Below are 15,664 nucleotides of genomic sequence, written 5' to 3'. Positions count from 1 at the left end.
TTTTAGGTGTTGAGTAATATACATTTACCGTACTTGCTAAAACAAAAAGTACAGTGTACAGCTGAATCCAGTAAGTTGTCTTGAAAGTAAAAATATAAGCACTACTGCATGGTACAAAACGTTTAATATACATGCAACAAATATAGTACATCAAGGCAACAAAATACACATGGAATTATTAGCATATAATTCAGCATTCTGTTTTGGGTAGGGTGTGTAAACAGTAAACACTACCATCTAAAATTAAAGATTGAGACATACATTGTTTCCTCATGCAAACATTAGCTACATGTATAACTAGTGTGAAATGAAATGTATAGAAACCTGAATTCACATTAGCAGATGAACTTTATACCAAGAGCTCCAAGAAAGGAGGAAAAGTCATGATCCTCAGATGTCATGTTTAAATCTGCATTTGGCAGTATGTTAAGATGCACAAGTTACTGTATGCATTAGACAAATCTGGAAAATGTTGTCAATTATGGAGTCTTGAATTTCCTTCCTATATTATAAAATGTATGGAAAAAAATTTAATGATTTTTTTTAATTACTGAGGAAATAAATGTCAGGTGAGAGTGGACCATGGATGATAAAGCATTTTAAACATTCTGATCGTTTTTTAGGAAAGCAACAATTGCTTAAGGCCAACCTAAAAATTTTCAAGTTCCCCTCCTTAGCCACTTCCTACTCCCTCCTCCCAAGGTTTCCACTGTCCTCACTTTGTATCTTCCTTCCATCCCCATGCTCATTAAAAATTGCTTTGGGTACCTCACTCATAAGAAAGTATGCAGAATTAAAAGTAGGTATCAGTAAATTGTTAAAGGTACCATTTTTCAAGAATATTTGCATTTTAACAAGTACTAAAGCCTTAAGCTAAAGGAATAAAGCTCTGAGTATGTTCTGGTACATCTAGAATAACTTATTTTAATGGCTTCCAGGCCTCCCTTTGTCCTTTAAATGACTTTGAACTGTCTTGCATATAAGACTGGCCGCATTATTATCTATTATCTTAAATCCCGAATTATGAGAATAAAGCTCTAAATATTGCAGAGAACCACCACACTCCTACATTTCTAATACAAAGAATGATGTAATAAGTTCAGCGCTCTTGCCTCCTCTGAATAAAATAAGTTGTAGGGGAAACACTGTTCCTACGTGTCTAAGCTACTGAGTTTGAATGTAGTGTTTTATTAATAAACAAAAATAGCGTATGAAGTCCCCATTAAATATTGTGTCCTCTTCATGTAAACAATGTATAAAACTTCTTTGGCACAACTGATATTTTCCTCATAGCACTTATTAGAAAATACACTTCATACGTTTTCTCTTTCAATATGGTGGGATTTTGATGGATGAAATACATAGTTCCAAAAACTGCAAAAAGATTTTATAGCGCATAACTTTTTTAAAAAGAAAACTAATTTTTTTTTACCTGTAGATGTGCAGGGATTTCGAACATTAACATCAGTTTTTAACATTAACATGGCATGATTCATTGCTGTACACAAGGGAGAACAAAACAGCACTGTTATGTCAGACGTACTGTTGAGTATGGTGAGACTCTACTGATCCTTACTTGAAGGTTCTCAAATCCTTAAATGAACTCGGAATCTTTCCTAATAAAATACTTTCCAACATCTGTTCTACGTTTTTAAATGTTTCCAACTACTGAGGAATATTTGATATTTTTAAATAACCCTTTAAGAAAATCTTGGGAAAACGATTTATTCATTTTACCAAAATGGTGTAAAATACTTTCCCTATGACCCTGACAAATTTAGTAATGGCCTAAAGACACATTCCTACAAAATTTATAAAATGTTAATGGAATGTTGTACCAAATGATAACTTAAAGAAAAACTGAGTAAGCCACTATGAAACCAGCTGAGAACCTCCTCATATGAAAAACAAGGCATTTAAACACCAGAACCTAGGAAGAAATGAATGAAAAATGAAATTAAGTCATTTTTAGAAAATGTAATCTTTGAATAAAAGAGTAAAAGAAAATACTTAGCTTATGTCTCTGAAATAAAACCTTGAACTCAGTCTCTGGCGATTATGGTACATTTAAATATATGAAAATCAGCTGAAAAATATACATCACAATTTGCAATGGATTATTAATTTAGAGGATATTTGAAAGTTTTTTAAGCCTATCCATTTTTAATCTTCCTCAGTGACAAATATAAGAATCTTAAAATGGCAGGATCATTTTCACTCAGAAGGGCACGTGGAGTGCACTGAATTCTCTAATAGAAGCAATAGAATTCCAGACATGTGCCAGAACAATATAAAATTCCAAAGGTTTTCCCAGCAGTCAAACTTATGTAAATAGAACATTTGCAACATAAAAACTTCTGGCTTTGACATAAAATTTTTCAGGATGGAGTTAAGCCTGGACTCGTCATCTCTGTTGTGGGACTTGCAAGGTAGTCATTAGATTTGAGACTCGTTAGAGATTTGTAACTTGCCACTGATGTTAGAGATCCACAGAGACCGAGTAATGAGGGAGTGTCTTCTTTACCTGAAAGTTAAGATAAAATAACAAATATGTAATTGCCCTTGAAGAATGATACCAAAAGATCCTATAAAACTAAAAACTTACATAATGTCACAAAATACCGTGAACATACCTAATTATGTATTTCCGTAGCTTCAGTGTCACCTTTCAAAAAACATTACCAGAGGAGTATGTGTGCTCCTCGTAACAGTTCTAGATACGGAAGTTTGAGATGCCGTGTTTTAGGACAAAAGTAAAACTTATTTTTTTCCAGAATATGTTCATGTTCAGTTAGTAAAGGATAATAAACTAACAGTACCAATGCCCAGGCCACAGAAATACCAGGAAATCCTATGCAGGTTAAGTAATGCAGCAGAAGCAAAACTGGTTCAGTTCAGGAGGAGCTGCACTGGGAGAGCTTCGACTCACTTACTGAACATTTACTCGGCAGCTACCTTGCATCAGGAAATTTGTCATGTCCTGGACTTTGGTTCGCCCATGAAGGAAGACTGGCAGATCTGTTTTCACAGCTGGGAAACATGAGTTCTTTCCAGAGCTGGTTAAGTTTGCAAATACCAGCTAGAAGTGGCTGGTTTGAGGCTGTGAATGGCTGAGGTCTTTGCAAATTAGTAGGTTCCCAAAGTAGATATAAAGCTTAAGTTTTACTTACACAGTTACTGAAGTATAAAGTGAACCAGATAGCAGGTGTTTCTGAATGCTATCTATTGTTTCAAATGGCCCCTCTGAAGTGTTCCCATAGTCCTTTGAACTCTTAACAACCCACCTAGTTACACTGTATGATAATTGCCAGGCTCTCTTTTCTTCTAAACTATACACTGAGAAAGGACATGGAATCTGTTGTGTTGTTACATTCCCAGTGCCTAGCACATAGGAGATGCTCATTAAATAATGATGTAATTACCGAGTCGTGATTCAGTAAGAACTGTACTGGGACCTATGTCCCTTTTAGCTGTATGACCTTAGGAAAGGCATCTTCTCTAAGCCTGTCCTTTCCTTTGTAAAATACTAAAGATGACTAGCTATGTTAACTTCATAGTTTTGGTGACAAATACAATACAGGAAAATATAACAACGTTAGAAAAAGATATGGAAGAGGAATTGTTAAATTCCAATTTAAAATGTTTATCATGTTATCTCGGGGTCAAAACATTTAGATGTTTCAAGGACCCTTTTAATGTTTAAGCTTAGAGACATTTCAGGCCAGAATTAACTTTCTGGAGTTCTTGTTAAATGCTCCTGGAACTCAACTGCTTTAGATAATCCTTCCAAATTTCTACTTTAAGTGTACAATTCAGTGGCATTAATTACATCCACAGTATTGTGCAACCATCACCACTATTTCCAAAAATTGTCATCACCCCAAATTTTCTACCAATTTAAGCAATAACTATTGTTGTCCCCTTACCCCCAGTCTCTGGAAACTAATCTACTTTCTGTCAATGAACCTGCCTACCACACATCATTCTTACAAGTGGAATCGTGTAATATTTGTGCCCTTTTGTGTCTGGCTTTATTTCCCTTAGCATGTTTTCTAAGTTTCATCCATGTAGTATGTATCAGAACTTCATTCCTTTTTTATGGCTGAATAGTATCCCACTGTGTGTATACATTACTTTCTGTTTATCCATTCATCTGTGTGGACACTTGGGTTGTGTCTACCTTAGTACTGTAAATAATGCTGCTGCAAACACACACAAGTATCCGTTTGAGTCTTGTTTGCAATTCTTTGGGAATATATACTTGGAGAACATTTAAAGATTACCATACAGTAATGCACAAGACGAAACAATCTAAATGTCTAACATAGTTACACAATGAGGTACTACAGGGCTGTAAAAGGGATCAGAAGGATCTCTATGTACCTCTAGGTATTGATTTCCAGGATATCTGGAAATTTCACTGTCAAGTGAAAACAAAGTGCAGAATAGGGTATAGCATGTTGCCTTTTATCTACAAAAGGGGGACATAAATTATTTAAATTTACTTGTATTTAAAAAATAAATAAAATAATTCAAAAACTAATAAAACTGGTTAACTATGGGGCGCCTTGGTGGCTCAGTCAGTTAAGCGTCTGCCTTTGGCTCAGGTCATGGTCCCAGGGTCCTGGGATCAAGCCCTGCATCGGGCTCCCTGTTCCGCGGGAAGCCTGCTTCTCCCTCTCCCACTCCCCCTGCTTGTGTTCCCTCTCTTGATGTCTCTCTCTCTGTCAAATAAATAAAATCTTAAAAACATACACACACACAAAAACTGGTTAACTATGATAGTGGAAGTAAACAGAATTGAGATGAACTTTAAGCACAGTAATTTGACTCTGGCATATATTCTCAAAATAATGAGAAATCCTAAGCTATTTTGAGTTATTGTATTTTAGTAATATACTGTTATTTTGAAATTAATATAATAGGAAAAAGTAAATAAGTAATTATGTTCATATAAATGAGGAATCAGTAGTGTCATCATAAGATATCAAAATATAAAATCAAGTACATAGAAACCTTGAGTCTTAAATTTGAATTGTAAAATAAATGTAAAGTATATTTTTCTTTAAAAAAAATTCCTAACTCTTCCACAGGCTAGAAACAATGACCATTCCAGTAACAAGAGGCACCTCTGTAAGCCTACACTACGGTCTCTAACATTTGCCAGTATAAGGAAGTAAGACTTGAAGAAATAGCTGATCCTGGGTGTGGGCCTGAAATATACCAAAGTAACCCAAAACATCTTTTGTACCACAAAGCAAAGACACTATCACAGACTAATAGAGTGTCAAAAGGACACAGGAGTAATCTTTAAGGGTCTCTCAATGCAAAAAAGACAGTGACCTCCTGATAAGATGTGCTGACAAAGATGCATTATTTACATACTGCAAATATGTTTAACCTGAATATGATAATAACATAAGACAAATCTAAATCTTTGGACATTTAACAAAACAACTGGCTTAACCGACTGAGCCACCCAGGTGCCCCCAGATTTTCGTTTTATAGCAAGAAAGATGCGTTTTGTTTTAAATTTATTGACATAGAGTCTGGACTCTACAACTCTTCAGATGGCACTGCTACAAATGTTACTAAGTTAGAAGTCATTCAGGGCGCCTGGGTGGCTCAGTTGGTTAAGCGACTGCCTTCGGCTCAGGTAATGATCCTGGAGTCCCGGGATCGAGTCCCACATCGGGCTCCCTGCTCGGTGAGGAGCCTGCTTCTCCCTCTAACCCTCCCCCCCTCTCATGTACTCTCTCTCTCATTCTCGCTCTCTCAAATAAATAAATCTTTAAAAAAAAAAAGTCATTCATTCGTCACAATGCCAGACATCATGATAAAAAATAAAAATTTAAGAACTACTTCTTGCCTATAGGGAACTTAATGTAAGGTAGAAACAGACACAAACAGAAAATTATCATAAAGTGCAGTAAGAAAGATAAGTAAAGGTGAGATCGCCAACCCTATAAGGAAGTCTGAATGGGGACGAAGGGGTCAATGAGGAAGCGAAGAGGCAGTAAATTGTATCCGAATTTTAAGGAATGACTACAGAGATTCCTTAGCCACTAGCGTAAACCTATAAACATGGGGAAAATGTTCTATTAACCTGTTATGTAAGCAACATGTTACCTTTTTGTGACCAAAGGTCAAGAAAAGGGGTGGTCATCATTTTGTGCAATAAAATTTCAAACCCCTGGAACCACTGTGTGTGGTAGTCGTAGCTGGCAAGGAGGCAGTACCCTGACTGTTGTTTTGGCGTGTCCATGTATGAACTGGGCCACAGGTGTCCATATTGATATCTCTTCAACGGAGTTACTCATATTTATATACTGCTTAAAATGCCTTCAAAAATTATAATTTTCCTTTAAAATTAATAGTTGTTCATAGAAAAGCATGAAAACAGATAGTAGAATGTAAATTTCACTGAAGCAAATACCCATAACAAGAATTACTGCAATTCACACTTCTGGTAAAACAAAGCACTTAGGAAAAACCCTACAAGTAGATGAAGCTTGACAACATCCGCAAAAGGACTGCCTATCACACGCCAAGTGCACAAATGGAGGCAGAACACATTCCTTAGACTAGATACAAGAAATTTTAAAGCAATAGCAATTGGTGTGACTGATTCATGCAGGGTTTCTGTTAAGATGTGAAACCTCAATTTGTCATGGAATTCCTGCGGCCTTTGAAGAGAAGCTTTTTAACTTCTAGAAGTATTTGATTTGAGAAAGAAAAACTGTAAGTTAGGCGAGTAGAAAGTGCTCATGTAAAAATGTGCAGGACACTTGGTAACTTGAGAGAAAATCCCTGTATCAGCAGAGGATTGTTTTAGGAAATGGTTTGCTGTCGGCACAGAGAATGATATACTATGAGCAGACACAGCCAATGTCTTTTGATGAAATGATTCAGAAGATACTGACTCTGAATATGAAGTTCTTTACAACTGAATTCACTTTTCTTTTCCTTCTTATAGATACAGAGGAGTGACATTAATTTTTTAAACCTATGCTTAAAGTCTAATAATAAAAGCAGCAATGAATGACCAGAACATGAAATTAAGAAAACAATTTCATTAACAATAGAATCTAAAAAAATAAAATACTTAGGAATAAATTCAAAGAAAGAAGTTCAAGAGTTGTACATTGACAACTACAAACTATTCTTGAAAAAAAATCAAGGTTGAAATAAGTGGGGAAACATCCCATTTTTCCATGGATTAGAAGACAATATTGTTAAGATGGCAATAGTTCCCAAATTAATCTACAGATTCAGTGTCATCCCCATCAAAATTCTGCCTTTTTTCAGAAATGACAAGTTGATTCTAAAATTCATATGGAAATTCAGTGGAACCTGAACAGCCAAAAAATCTTTTTTTTTTTAAAGATTTTATTTATTTATTTGACAGAGAGAGACAGCGAGAGAGGGAACATGAGCAGGAGAGGGAGAAGCAGGCTTCCCACTGAGCAGGGAGCCCGATGCGGGGCTCAATCCCAGGACCCTGGGATCATGACCTGAGCCAAAGGCAGACGCTTAATGACTGAGCCACCCAGGCATCCCTAAGTGATTTTTTTAAAGAATAGTAATTTTGTATACATAGGAGGGCTAGCTGATTTGGCTGGTTTGTGAAATTTTTAACTCAAGGGCACTCTCTTGTATCAGTGTATCAAAATATGGTTTCCTTACCATATGGCTTCTATGGGAGGGTGGGAAGGATGCTATGGGTAGAAACAATGGGTGTCCTTCAAGTCTTGAAAAAGCTTCTTTAATGGGACACCTGGGTGGCTCAGTCAGTTAAGTGTCTGACTCTCGACTTTGGCTCAGGGTCATGATCTCAGGGTCATGAGATGGAGCCCCACATTGGGCTCTGCACTCAGGGCGGTCTGCTTGAGATTCTCTCCCTCTGCCTCTGCCCCTCTGCTCCCAAATAAATAAATAAATCTTTAAAAAAATTTTCTTTAGTTTTACACTATCCTAAATATATTACAGCTCTTTTTTGTTGCTGGATTTCAGTTGATGCATTTTTTGGCATATATTTTCTTTTTCTGATCATTTTATTAGCTATTTGGGGTAGGGAAATTCTGTAAGTAATACTTAATCTGTTAATTAACCTTGAATTCTGAAAGCCAGTTCTTCTCTCCTGCTCTCTGTGTATTCATACACTTTATTTTTTAGAGTAGTTTTAGGTTCACAGCAAAATTGAACAGAATGTGCCAAGATTTCTGTATCTCTGTACAGAGCCTCCTCATTATGAACATCGCCCACCAGAGTGGTACACTGGTTACAACTGATAAATCTACATGATCACATCATCATCAACCAGGGTTCACAGTTTACACTGGGGTTCATTCTTGGTGCTGTACATTCTATGGGTTGGACAAATTTATAATGACATGTGTCCACCATTTTAGGATCATACAGAATAGTTTCACTGCCCTAAAAATTCTTTGTGCTTCACCCATTCATCACTCTTCTATATATTTGTTTTTATAATATAAAAATTACCCATTATCAATCTTGACCTATTACTATTAATATGCCTATAGTGATAAACTTATTTAAATCCTAAATGTTTCTTTTACATAAAGAGTCATCACAAATAAATCCAGAGAATGGATTAATTTTTAAAATATACATATTCTAAATTATGACAGTGAATTCCATTTACTCTCTTCCACCTACATTCATGCCGCTAGGATACTCTATTTTGCTATCTTTATTATCCACATCATCAAAAAAAGATTCATTTTTAGTCAGTATACACTATTTACTAAACTATTAAAATAGATTTAAGGCCCTCTGAGACCATTTCCAACAACTATTTTAAAAGAAGCAGAAAATTCAGCTTCACATAATTTCCCATTGCCTAAGCCTGCTTGTTAACTGAATTTTTACTTTATACTGTGTCTACCTTGTTCCTCACATTCTGTGACATTCATTCATTATATACTTATTCTAATATCAACCAATACTTAATAATTGTCTATAATGTCACAGGCTCTGGTAATACACTGGTGGAAAATATGGGTAAGGTTCCTTAGCGTCATGAAGCGTATGCTTCAGTGGGGAGCTGGGGACAGAATCATACTACACCAGAGGGTGATGTGACAGGGTGCCTGGGGGGGGCGGACTTGGACGTGGAGATGATGTTTACTGAAGGTATGGCAGTCAATGATCACTTACTTCTTTAAAGAGATATTCCAATAGAGGTTACCATTCAAAGACCTTAAGAAAGAAGTTTCAGGGCACTAAGGAGAAGCAAGTGCAAAGATAACTGAGGCAGGAACCAACCTGAAGGAACAGCTAGGAGGTCAGTTTGCTGGGGTGCAGGGAGCAAGCAAAAGAACGGTGTAAGTTGAGGCAGAAGCTGACAAGGACACGATCATACAGGAGGCCATGATAAGCAGTCTGGACTGTATTCTGATTGTCACTGAGAGCCACTGGAGAATTCTGAGTATAATATTTTCTCATTTATGTTTTCTAAGATCACTGATGACTATACAGAGAATGGACTATGAGGGGACAAGAATGAGAGAGGAAAGACCCAAGAAAGAGCTGTGGCAGGAGTCCATCCACGAGGCTTGCTCCACGTGGCTTAGACGAGCGTTGTAAGAGTGAAGATGATGATCAGTGTAGACAGCATGTGTTGCAGGGAGCGCTGACAAACGGACGTGCAGTTGTAAAGGGGAAGAGTAGAATCTGGCAATGCGTGTGGTGGTGCCATCTACTGCAGCGGAGAACAGGGGAGAAATCGGAGACCCAGAGGAGTGCAGGTCCCCCTGCGGTAGGGAACTCTTCCCCAGCCCCCACCTCACACACAGCCGCGTAGAACTGGGACGCAGAGATAAGGGACGTGAGCGCCGTATCATACCGGCACCACTCACTCATCCAACCCAAAGTGCTAGAGTCACGGCCCGAGCCTGTGCTGGGGGCAGGAGGGAAAGTGACTCTGAATCACCTAAGTTACTGGAGTTTAAAAATGCACAGGCTGAGTCTTAGAAAATGAAATGTGATCACTGAAAATGGCCTGAAAAGTTTTGGAATGGAACCAAGATGTTGTTCAGGAAGATGCGACACAAGGGAAAGAGGGGTGGACAGAGCACAGCCAAAAGCAGGAACAGGAAAAACTAAAACTCTTTCATATTTGTTCCCAAGGTTTTCAGAATACCCAATAAATGAGGTACCAAAAGTGACTCAAGAATGAGGAAGTGGTCAGCTGTATCCAAAGCTGCTGAGAAGTTTAACAGAACGAAGACCGAGAACCGACTTGAACTGCAAGTCAGCAGTGGTCGAACACCTTGATAAAAGTTGTTTTAGTATGGGAGAGAGACACAGAAAGCCGAATCGGCATGGGTTCAAAAAACCAAAAAACCCAAAAGCAAACCTTTTTGAATCCTAATGCAGCTCCATTCCCAGCATGCTTAACAGAAAGTCGCCGCTGTTCTTCAGCATTCTGTACCCACAGCACACACAGTGCAGGAAAAAGTAATTTCCCGATAAATTTTGTTTTTCTTACCTTCACTGATTAAATTTAATGTGTCTTGCTTCCCATCTCCTTCTTGTGACTGACCTGGATCCAGTGAAGTCTGAGAAAGGCTAACTTCAGCTGATAACTGGTCAAGACTTTGATAACTTTTTCTGTAAAACAAGGGTGAAATACTACTTGGATTTCTTCTCACAAAACAGAATTTCTAGAGATATTCTTTAATGATTTGCTTCAATTTATTGAATTTCTGGTTTATTTCTCCCAAGTTCTTCCCCTAAACTCTGTCTCTATTGTGTCTGCAATATGATCTCCATTATACTTTTCCCTCCACACTCTCTGGACGTCTGTGTGTTTAATCTATTAAAAAAGGAAAAGAGAAACAATTTGTCAAACTAATTTAAATCCTTACACCAATTTTTGATTATTTAGCTAGTGAGAAAATGGGGACCTTCTGGTTGTTGCCAATTTTCAAAGGAGCACAAAATCTAGATTATTCTTAATACAGAAACCAAAAGGACATAACTTAATATTGACCTCGTATCTCCTAGGCACTACAAAATTCTTCAATGTCTTGATATTTTTACAGATGGTTTTTACATAACAGTAATTACAAATTATTATCAAAATTCCTGTAATTTAGAAGTTTAAAAATGTTGGATAATAAAATAGCTTCTTCTGTTAATACACTATCAAGATAATTAACCTCCTTCCCTCATGTATTTGCTACTGTGAGCGCAATTTCCATTAAACAAGTTAGTGAGAAATGGATAATAGAGGAAAAATTCAGTTATAAATGGAAAGTTAATAAGGTTTATTATTAAACCTTACTCATATTTGTTTTGTCAGGATAAAAACAACTCAAAAGAGGTATGCAGCTTTGGTGTTATTGACATTTCAAGGAAGAAAATGGGATTCATTATTATTTCCAAATACATGCAATCCAGGAGAAAGGATACGCTTTTTAGGTTTAACATCTATTTCCCAAGGTAACCAAACCCTAACTAATTTCCTAGAAATATCATATATTCTATAATAACATTACAGGAAAGTGTATATAATTTAAATGGTCTATTCCAAAGCTATTCTCTATTCATACAGAGTAAACTTATGAATTTATTGAAAGCATACATATTATGTATGAGGGGATATATACAACAGTATCTGTTTGTTTTTTTTCATCTAAGAAATGGAGGATGAGATGATGGAATAACTTTACTAGTTTACAATGTAGGCAGTGTTCTCACTTTATAACATGATGACTTTTCAAATGTCTAGTATAAGAGTTCTTAGATTTTTAAGTAGCAGAAAATTCTATTATAGGAAACTTCTGATAATTATTATAATAGATAAAACATATATGAACTATACAACATGTAATAAAGAAGGATGCCCAGTATTTATATAATGCTTACCAAATGCTAAGTCCTGTCCCTGCACATTTTATATATATTAACTTATTTAATCCTCATAACTACCCTAAGAGGTTGGAATTACTACTATTCCCATTTTATAGCAGAGTAAACGGGCACAAAGAAGAGATTAGATTTGACCCTGGTAGCCTGGCTCTAATTCTGTCCCCTTAATTTCCATGCTATCTCCTTCTCCAGTACAGAAAGAAAACATTTAGTTTTCTGTTTTATTAAAAACCTTATTAAAGAACAGTCTTGTGTCTGAGACTGACTATGTAAACTATACTGTACTGAACTGTATCACTGAAAATTTCACTTGACTTTCATTAAAATTTTATTTCTTTAGCTATAGAAGAAAGCAGGAACACAGGAATTCAATAAAGGAAGTTATAAATTTCTTTTCAAAATTATTTTTCTGTGCCTAATAGGTAGAAGGCTTGTTTTTAAACTTTTGGCTTTAAATGAGTTTCTGACACTGATTTTTTTCATTGTAAGAAACTTGATAGTTAATATTATTAAATTTTAAAAATTATAGAAATATTTACAAACAAAATACCCAGAAGCAAAAAAGACATAAAATTCATTTAAAAATTATAAGGACTGCGAGCTTGTCGGCACACATTTACAGCAATCCAGGACTGTCACTAGCTGGGGGGAGGAAAGACTATAAAAGCTGCCTCTGACAAAAGCAACACAAAATGAGTTTTCTGCATCACCTACTGAAGTTCCTTTTAGATATCACATTAACAAATGGAAAGTGATTGTGGAAACTATCTACCCTTCAATTTGTTACATTTAGCGAATAACCCTATAGTTTCCAGGCTTCACTTAACCAAATGCCAATGAATATAGAAACAGAACTTGGTAGACAATGAATTCTGAAGCAATAATAAAAAATCCAAGCCAAAATGAGGCCCCTTATTCAAAAGATATTCATAAGAGTACCATGTAATATCTTCCTTGCATGAAGGTGATTACAGACCCACCACCTGGGAGGAGTCTAGTTTAGCTGTCTGCAACAATGAGAAGAAATGGGTTTTCCACATTCTTACCTGACTGCCAATACAACTGGTAGCTCCCTCTGACAAGCATGTTGTCCTGGAGTAAACTGTCTATGGGATCTGTCTTTAAAAGGTCACTGCTAAGTCCTATTTTAGAATTCTAGACTCCTTAACATCATACTGTAAGATTCAAATGTAACCCACCAGGCACATCAAACCAATCAACAGTCTATTTCCTGGAGCATATTTTTTTAAATAGCAATATCTTACTTAATCAAAGTAAGAACCCCAGACAGTAAGATAGGAATCATATCAAGTGTCATAAGCCTCTGGGACATAATAAAACCCATTGTATTCAATATCTAATTATTTAAAATTTTAAATCACTCAAATACAAGCTACTATACAAAGAAACTAGATACCAAATAAAGACAAATTAAAAGAAACTGAGCAAGAGGCCTGAATTTACTTATTAGTAAATTTTCTACAATCCTACACTTTGTATTAATGATCAGAAGTCAAGATATAGATAATCGATATCACCTATTTACCCAATAGATGTACTGAGCTCAATAATAACTTATATTATCTCGTAGTCATTGGGCAAAAAAGAGTGTTAGGCTCAGGAGACATTATCCACATGAAGAAAATAAAAACACAAATATGCACACTGTAGACATAGAGGCACATGAATGTGCATGGAACCAGAGATGGGCTATTCTTTTTATTCTTGGTCTGATTTTCATAGAAATGTGTTTAATGAACAAAATAAGCATTTCCTTTATCAGAACATCTATATCCTCTTAATCTACTAAAATTAATGGAAGGATGCAAGAGAGCCTGAAAGGGAAGGGATATGTGAGTGAGGTCAATGCAAACCTTACAAGCTGTAAAAGATTTTTGAAGCCTCATTGCTTCAGGGAGTTCTGCTCCAAAAATACTGGAAAAACGCACATGGGAAAGAGAACCTACACACACCTGAAGTAATTATATCCACTCATAAATCAAAAAAATTAGTCTACATAGAACTTGAAGGGCATATAAAAGCTCATGATTCTCAGTAATTTTGTGAATGATAGTTAAAAGCAATGATAAATTTAGAATATTAAAAAAGCTTAAGTAGAAAATAAAAATATGATGACAATGAATCTGATCTTTTAGGATGGAAATGAGTGGGTTAGGCAATAATCTAACAAGATTATATAACATATACTCTAATAAATTTATATAACCAGTATCCATGTGGCCTAGGCTTTACATATAAAAAACACTAAACAGAACTTACTGGAAACAAAAAAGTAACCAATTGCTCTATGTGTATGTTTTATATACTTATTTATTGTTGAGTTTTTACAGTCAGCCTGTAATGCTTTAAAAAATTTTAACATGATATTCCTATGTTTGAGATAAAGGAAAAGATATAAAATCCAGCATAATTAATTAGACCTTGCCAGGTCTAAATAATCAAGAAAAAACTGGAAGTGATATTTTTAAAGTTTTATAAGCAGTACAGTAAATGAAAATAAATTTAAGATCTTCTACTGTGAAAAGGATTCTTCTATGAGTAGGTGACAACACAGCCAAGTTACCCCATCACTCATTTTAAGAAATGTCAGCTAGACCAAGAAATTAAATCAAACAGCACATTATCATTCTTTTCAAAGCTAACTTGACAGAGCTCCTAGGGAAATACAGATATCCCATGTTCTTAGCACAAAATTATAATATCATATGATAACTAATTATTGGGCTAGTTTCTTTCTCCAAATTATCAGGAGCACTAATATTCCTTATTTAGGGATTGTAGCCACCTCTTCCATAATTTATAGGTTCTTGAAAAATGTTTGTTAAACTTGCTGAAGATACTGGTCAAATTAAGAGGAATCAGTGATGAGGTTAGTTCAAGAGTTTTGGATTATATTACAGATTTGTGGGGGGAGCAAAAACTAGATCCTGAGAAAAGCTATGATTTGTTTCAAACATGATTTATAGAGCACTACTCTATTCTGGAAATCCAACGTCTCCATTTTTACATTAAAAAGTTGGGATTATTTTTTCAGAACAACTGGGGATCTGCTGGTCATTTTAATCTTACATAAATTTTACAAACTCTCTAACAAAGTAGAGTTTAGGACGGCGGGTGAGTGTATGTATATTCTCCAAACATGGAAGATAAAAAGTTATTTAAGAACATAAACAAAAGAGATTACATAGAATATAAATAAAGATCCCCTGAGAAGTAGTAGGTGCCACGCAATTTATTACTGACTCGAATAGGCATTACCCCCAGTATTACACGTACAGAAGTTAAGAGGTGTTGCTTAGTGTTGTTACACAGCAAGTAGGGTAGCAGAGATTACTCTCAAGTCCTGACCGTAAACTCTGGGTCCAGGGATCTCCATACTACACCCTAGCTGCATACATTTTGTTCAGAAATATAGCCATTCGGCAACAGGGCCATCTAAAAGCAGCACCAACATCGATGGTAAAGCCAGATGAAAGGAGGATGCTGAGAAGGCAAGGGGACCCCTTCTTCAGCTAATGGTGTAGCTGAGTCAAGGAGTATAAAGTCTGGATCCATGCTAAACAGACCAACAGGCAGTTTTACTACTTTCTTTTCTGACACTACAATTACTTTTGCTGCTGCTAGAATACTTTGTAAAAGCCAGTCATTGTTACCACCACATGCAAAGGTAAACTCGAAATAACTCTTCCACTTAGACTCACTGGTTCCTCAAGACATAGCTCTACAGGCAGGGCTACATACA

General features: G+C 36.0%; 2 protein-coding genes across 6 annotated transcripts in view; one reads left to right on the top strand and one right to left on the bottom strand.

The window, feature by feature from the left end:
• The window catches only part of SLC25A40 (solute carrier family 25 member 40), a 62,838-nt gene extending 52,397 nt beyond the window's left edge, over positions 1 to 10,441 (top strand). The window contains exon 13 of the mRNA XM_027573091.2: positions 10,156 to 10,441. The gene's annotated coding sequence lies outside the window, so the exon portion shown is untranslated. The remainder of the gene's footprint in view (positions 1 to 10,155) is intronic.
• RUNDC3B (RUN domain containing 3B) overlaps positions 110 to 15,664 on the bottom strand; it is a 125,255-nt gene continuing 109,700 nt past the window's right edge. For 3 of the 5 annotated variants that reach the window (XM_027573085.1, XM_027573084.1, XM_027573086.1), the window contains 2 exons: positions 10,517 to 10,638; positions 2,379 to 2,524 (listed from right to left, as the gene is read on the bottom strand). In XM_027573085.1, coding sequence (XP_027428886.1) covers positions 2,379 to 2,524; positions 10,517 to 10,638 — 268 coding nt within the window. Of the gene's footprint in view, positions 2,525 to 10,516; positions 10,639 to 15,664 lie in introns of all 5 variants that reach the window. The other 2 variants (XM_027573083.2, XM_027573087.1) reach the window with 2 other exon arrangements.

The sequence above is a fragment of the Zalophus californianus genome, chromosome 12 (assembly GCF_009762305.2).
Source record: "Zalophus californianus isolate mZalCal1 chromosome 12, mZalCal1.pri.v2, whole genome shotgun sequence".
Taxonomy (NCBI): Eukaryota; Metazoa; Chordata; class Mammalia; order Carnivora; family Otariidae; genus Zalophus; species Zalophus californianus.
This window is presented reverse-complemented; position numbering and strand designations above follow the sequence as displayed.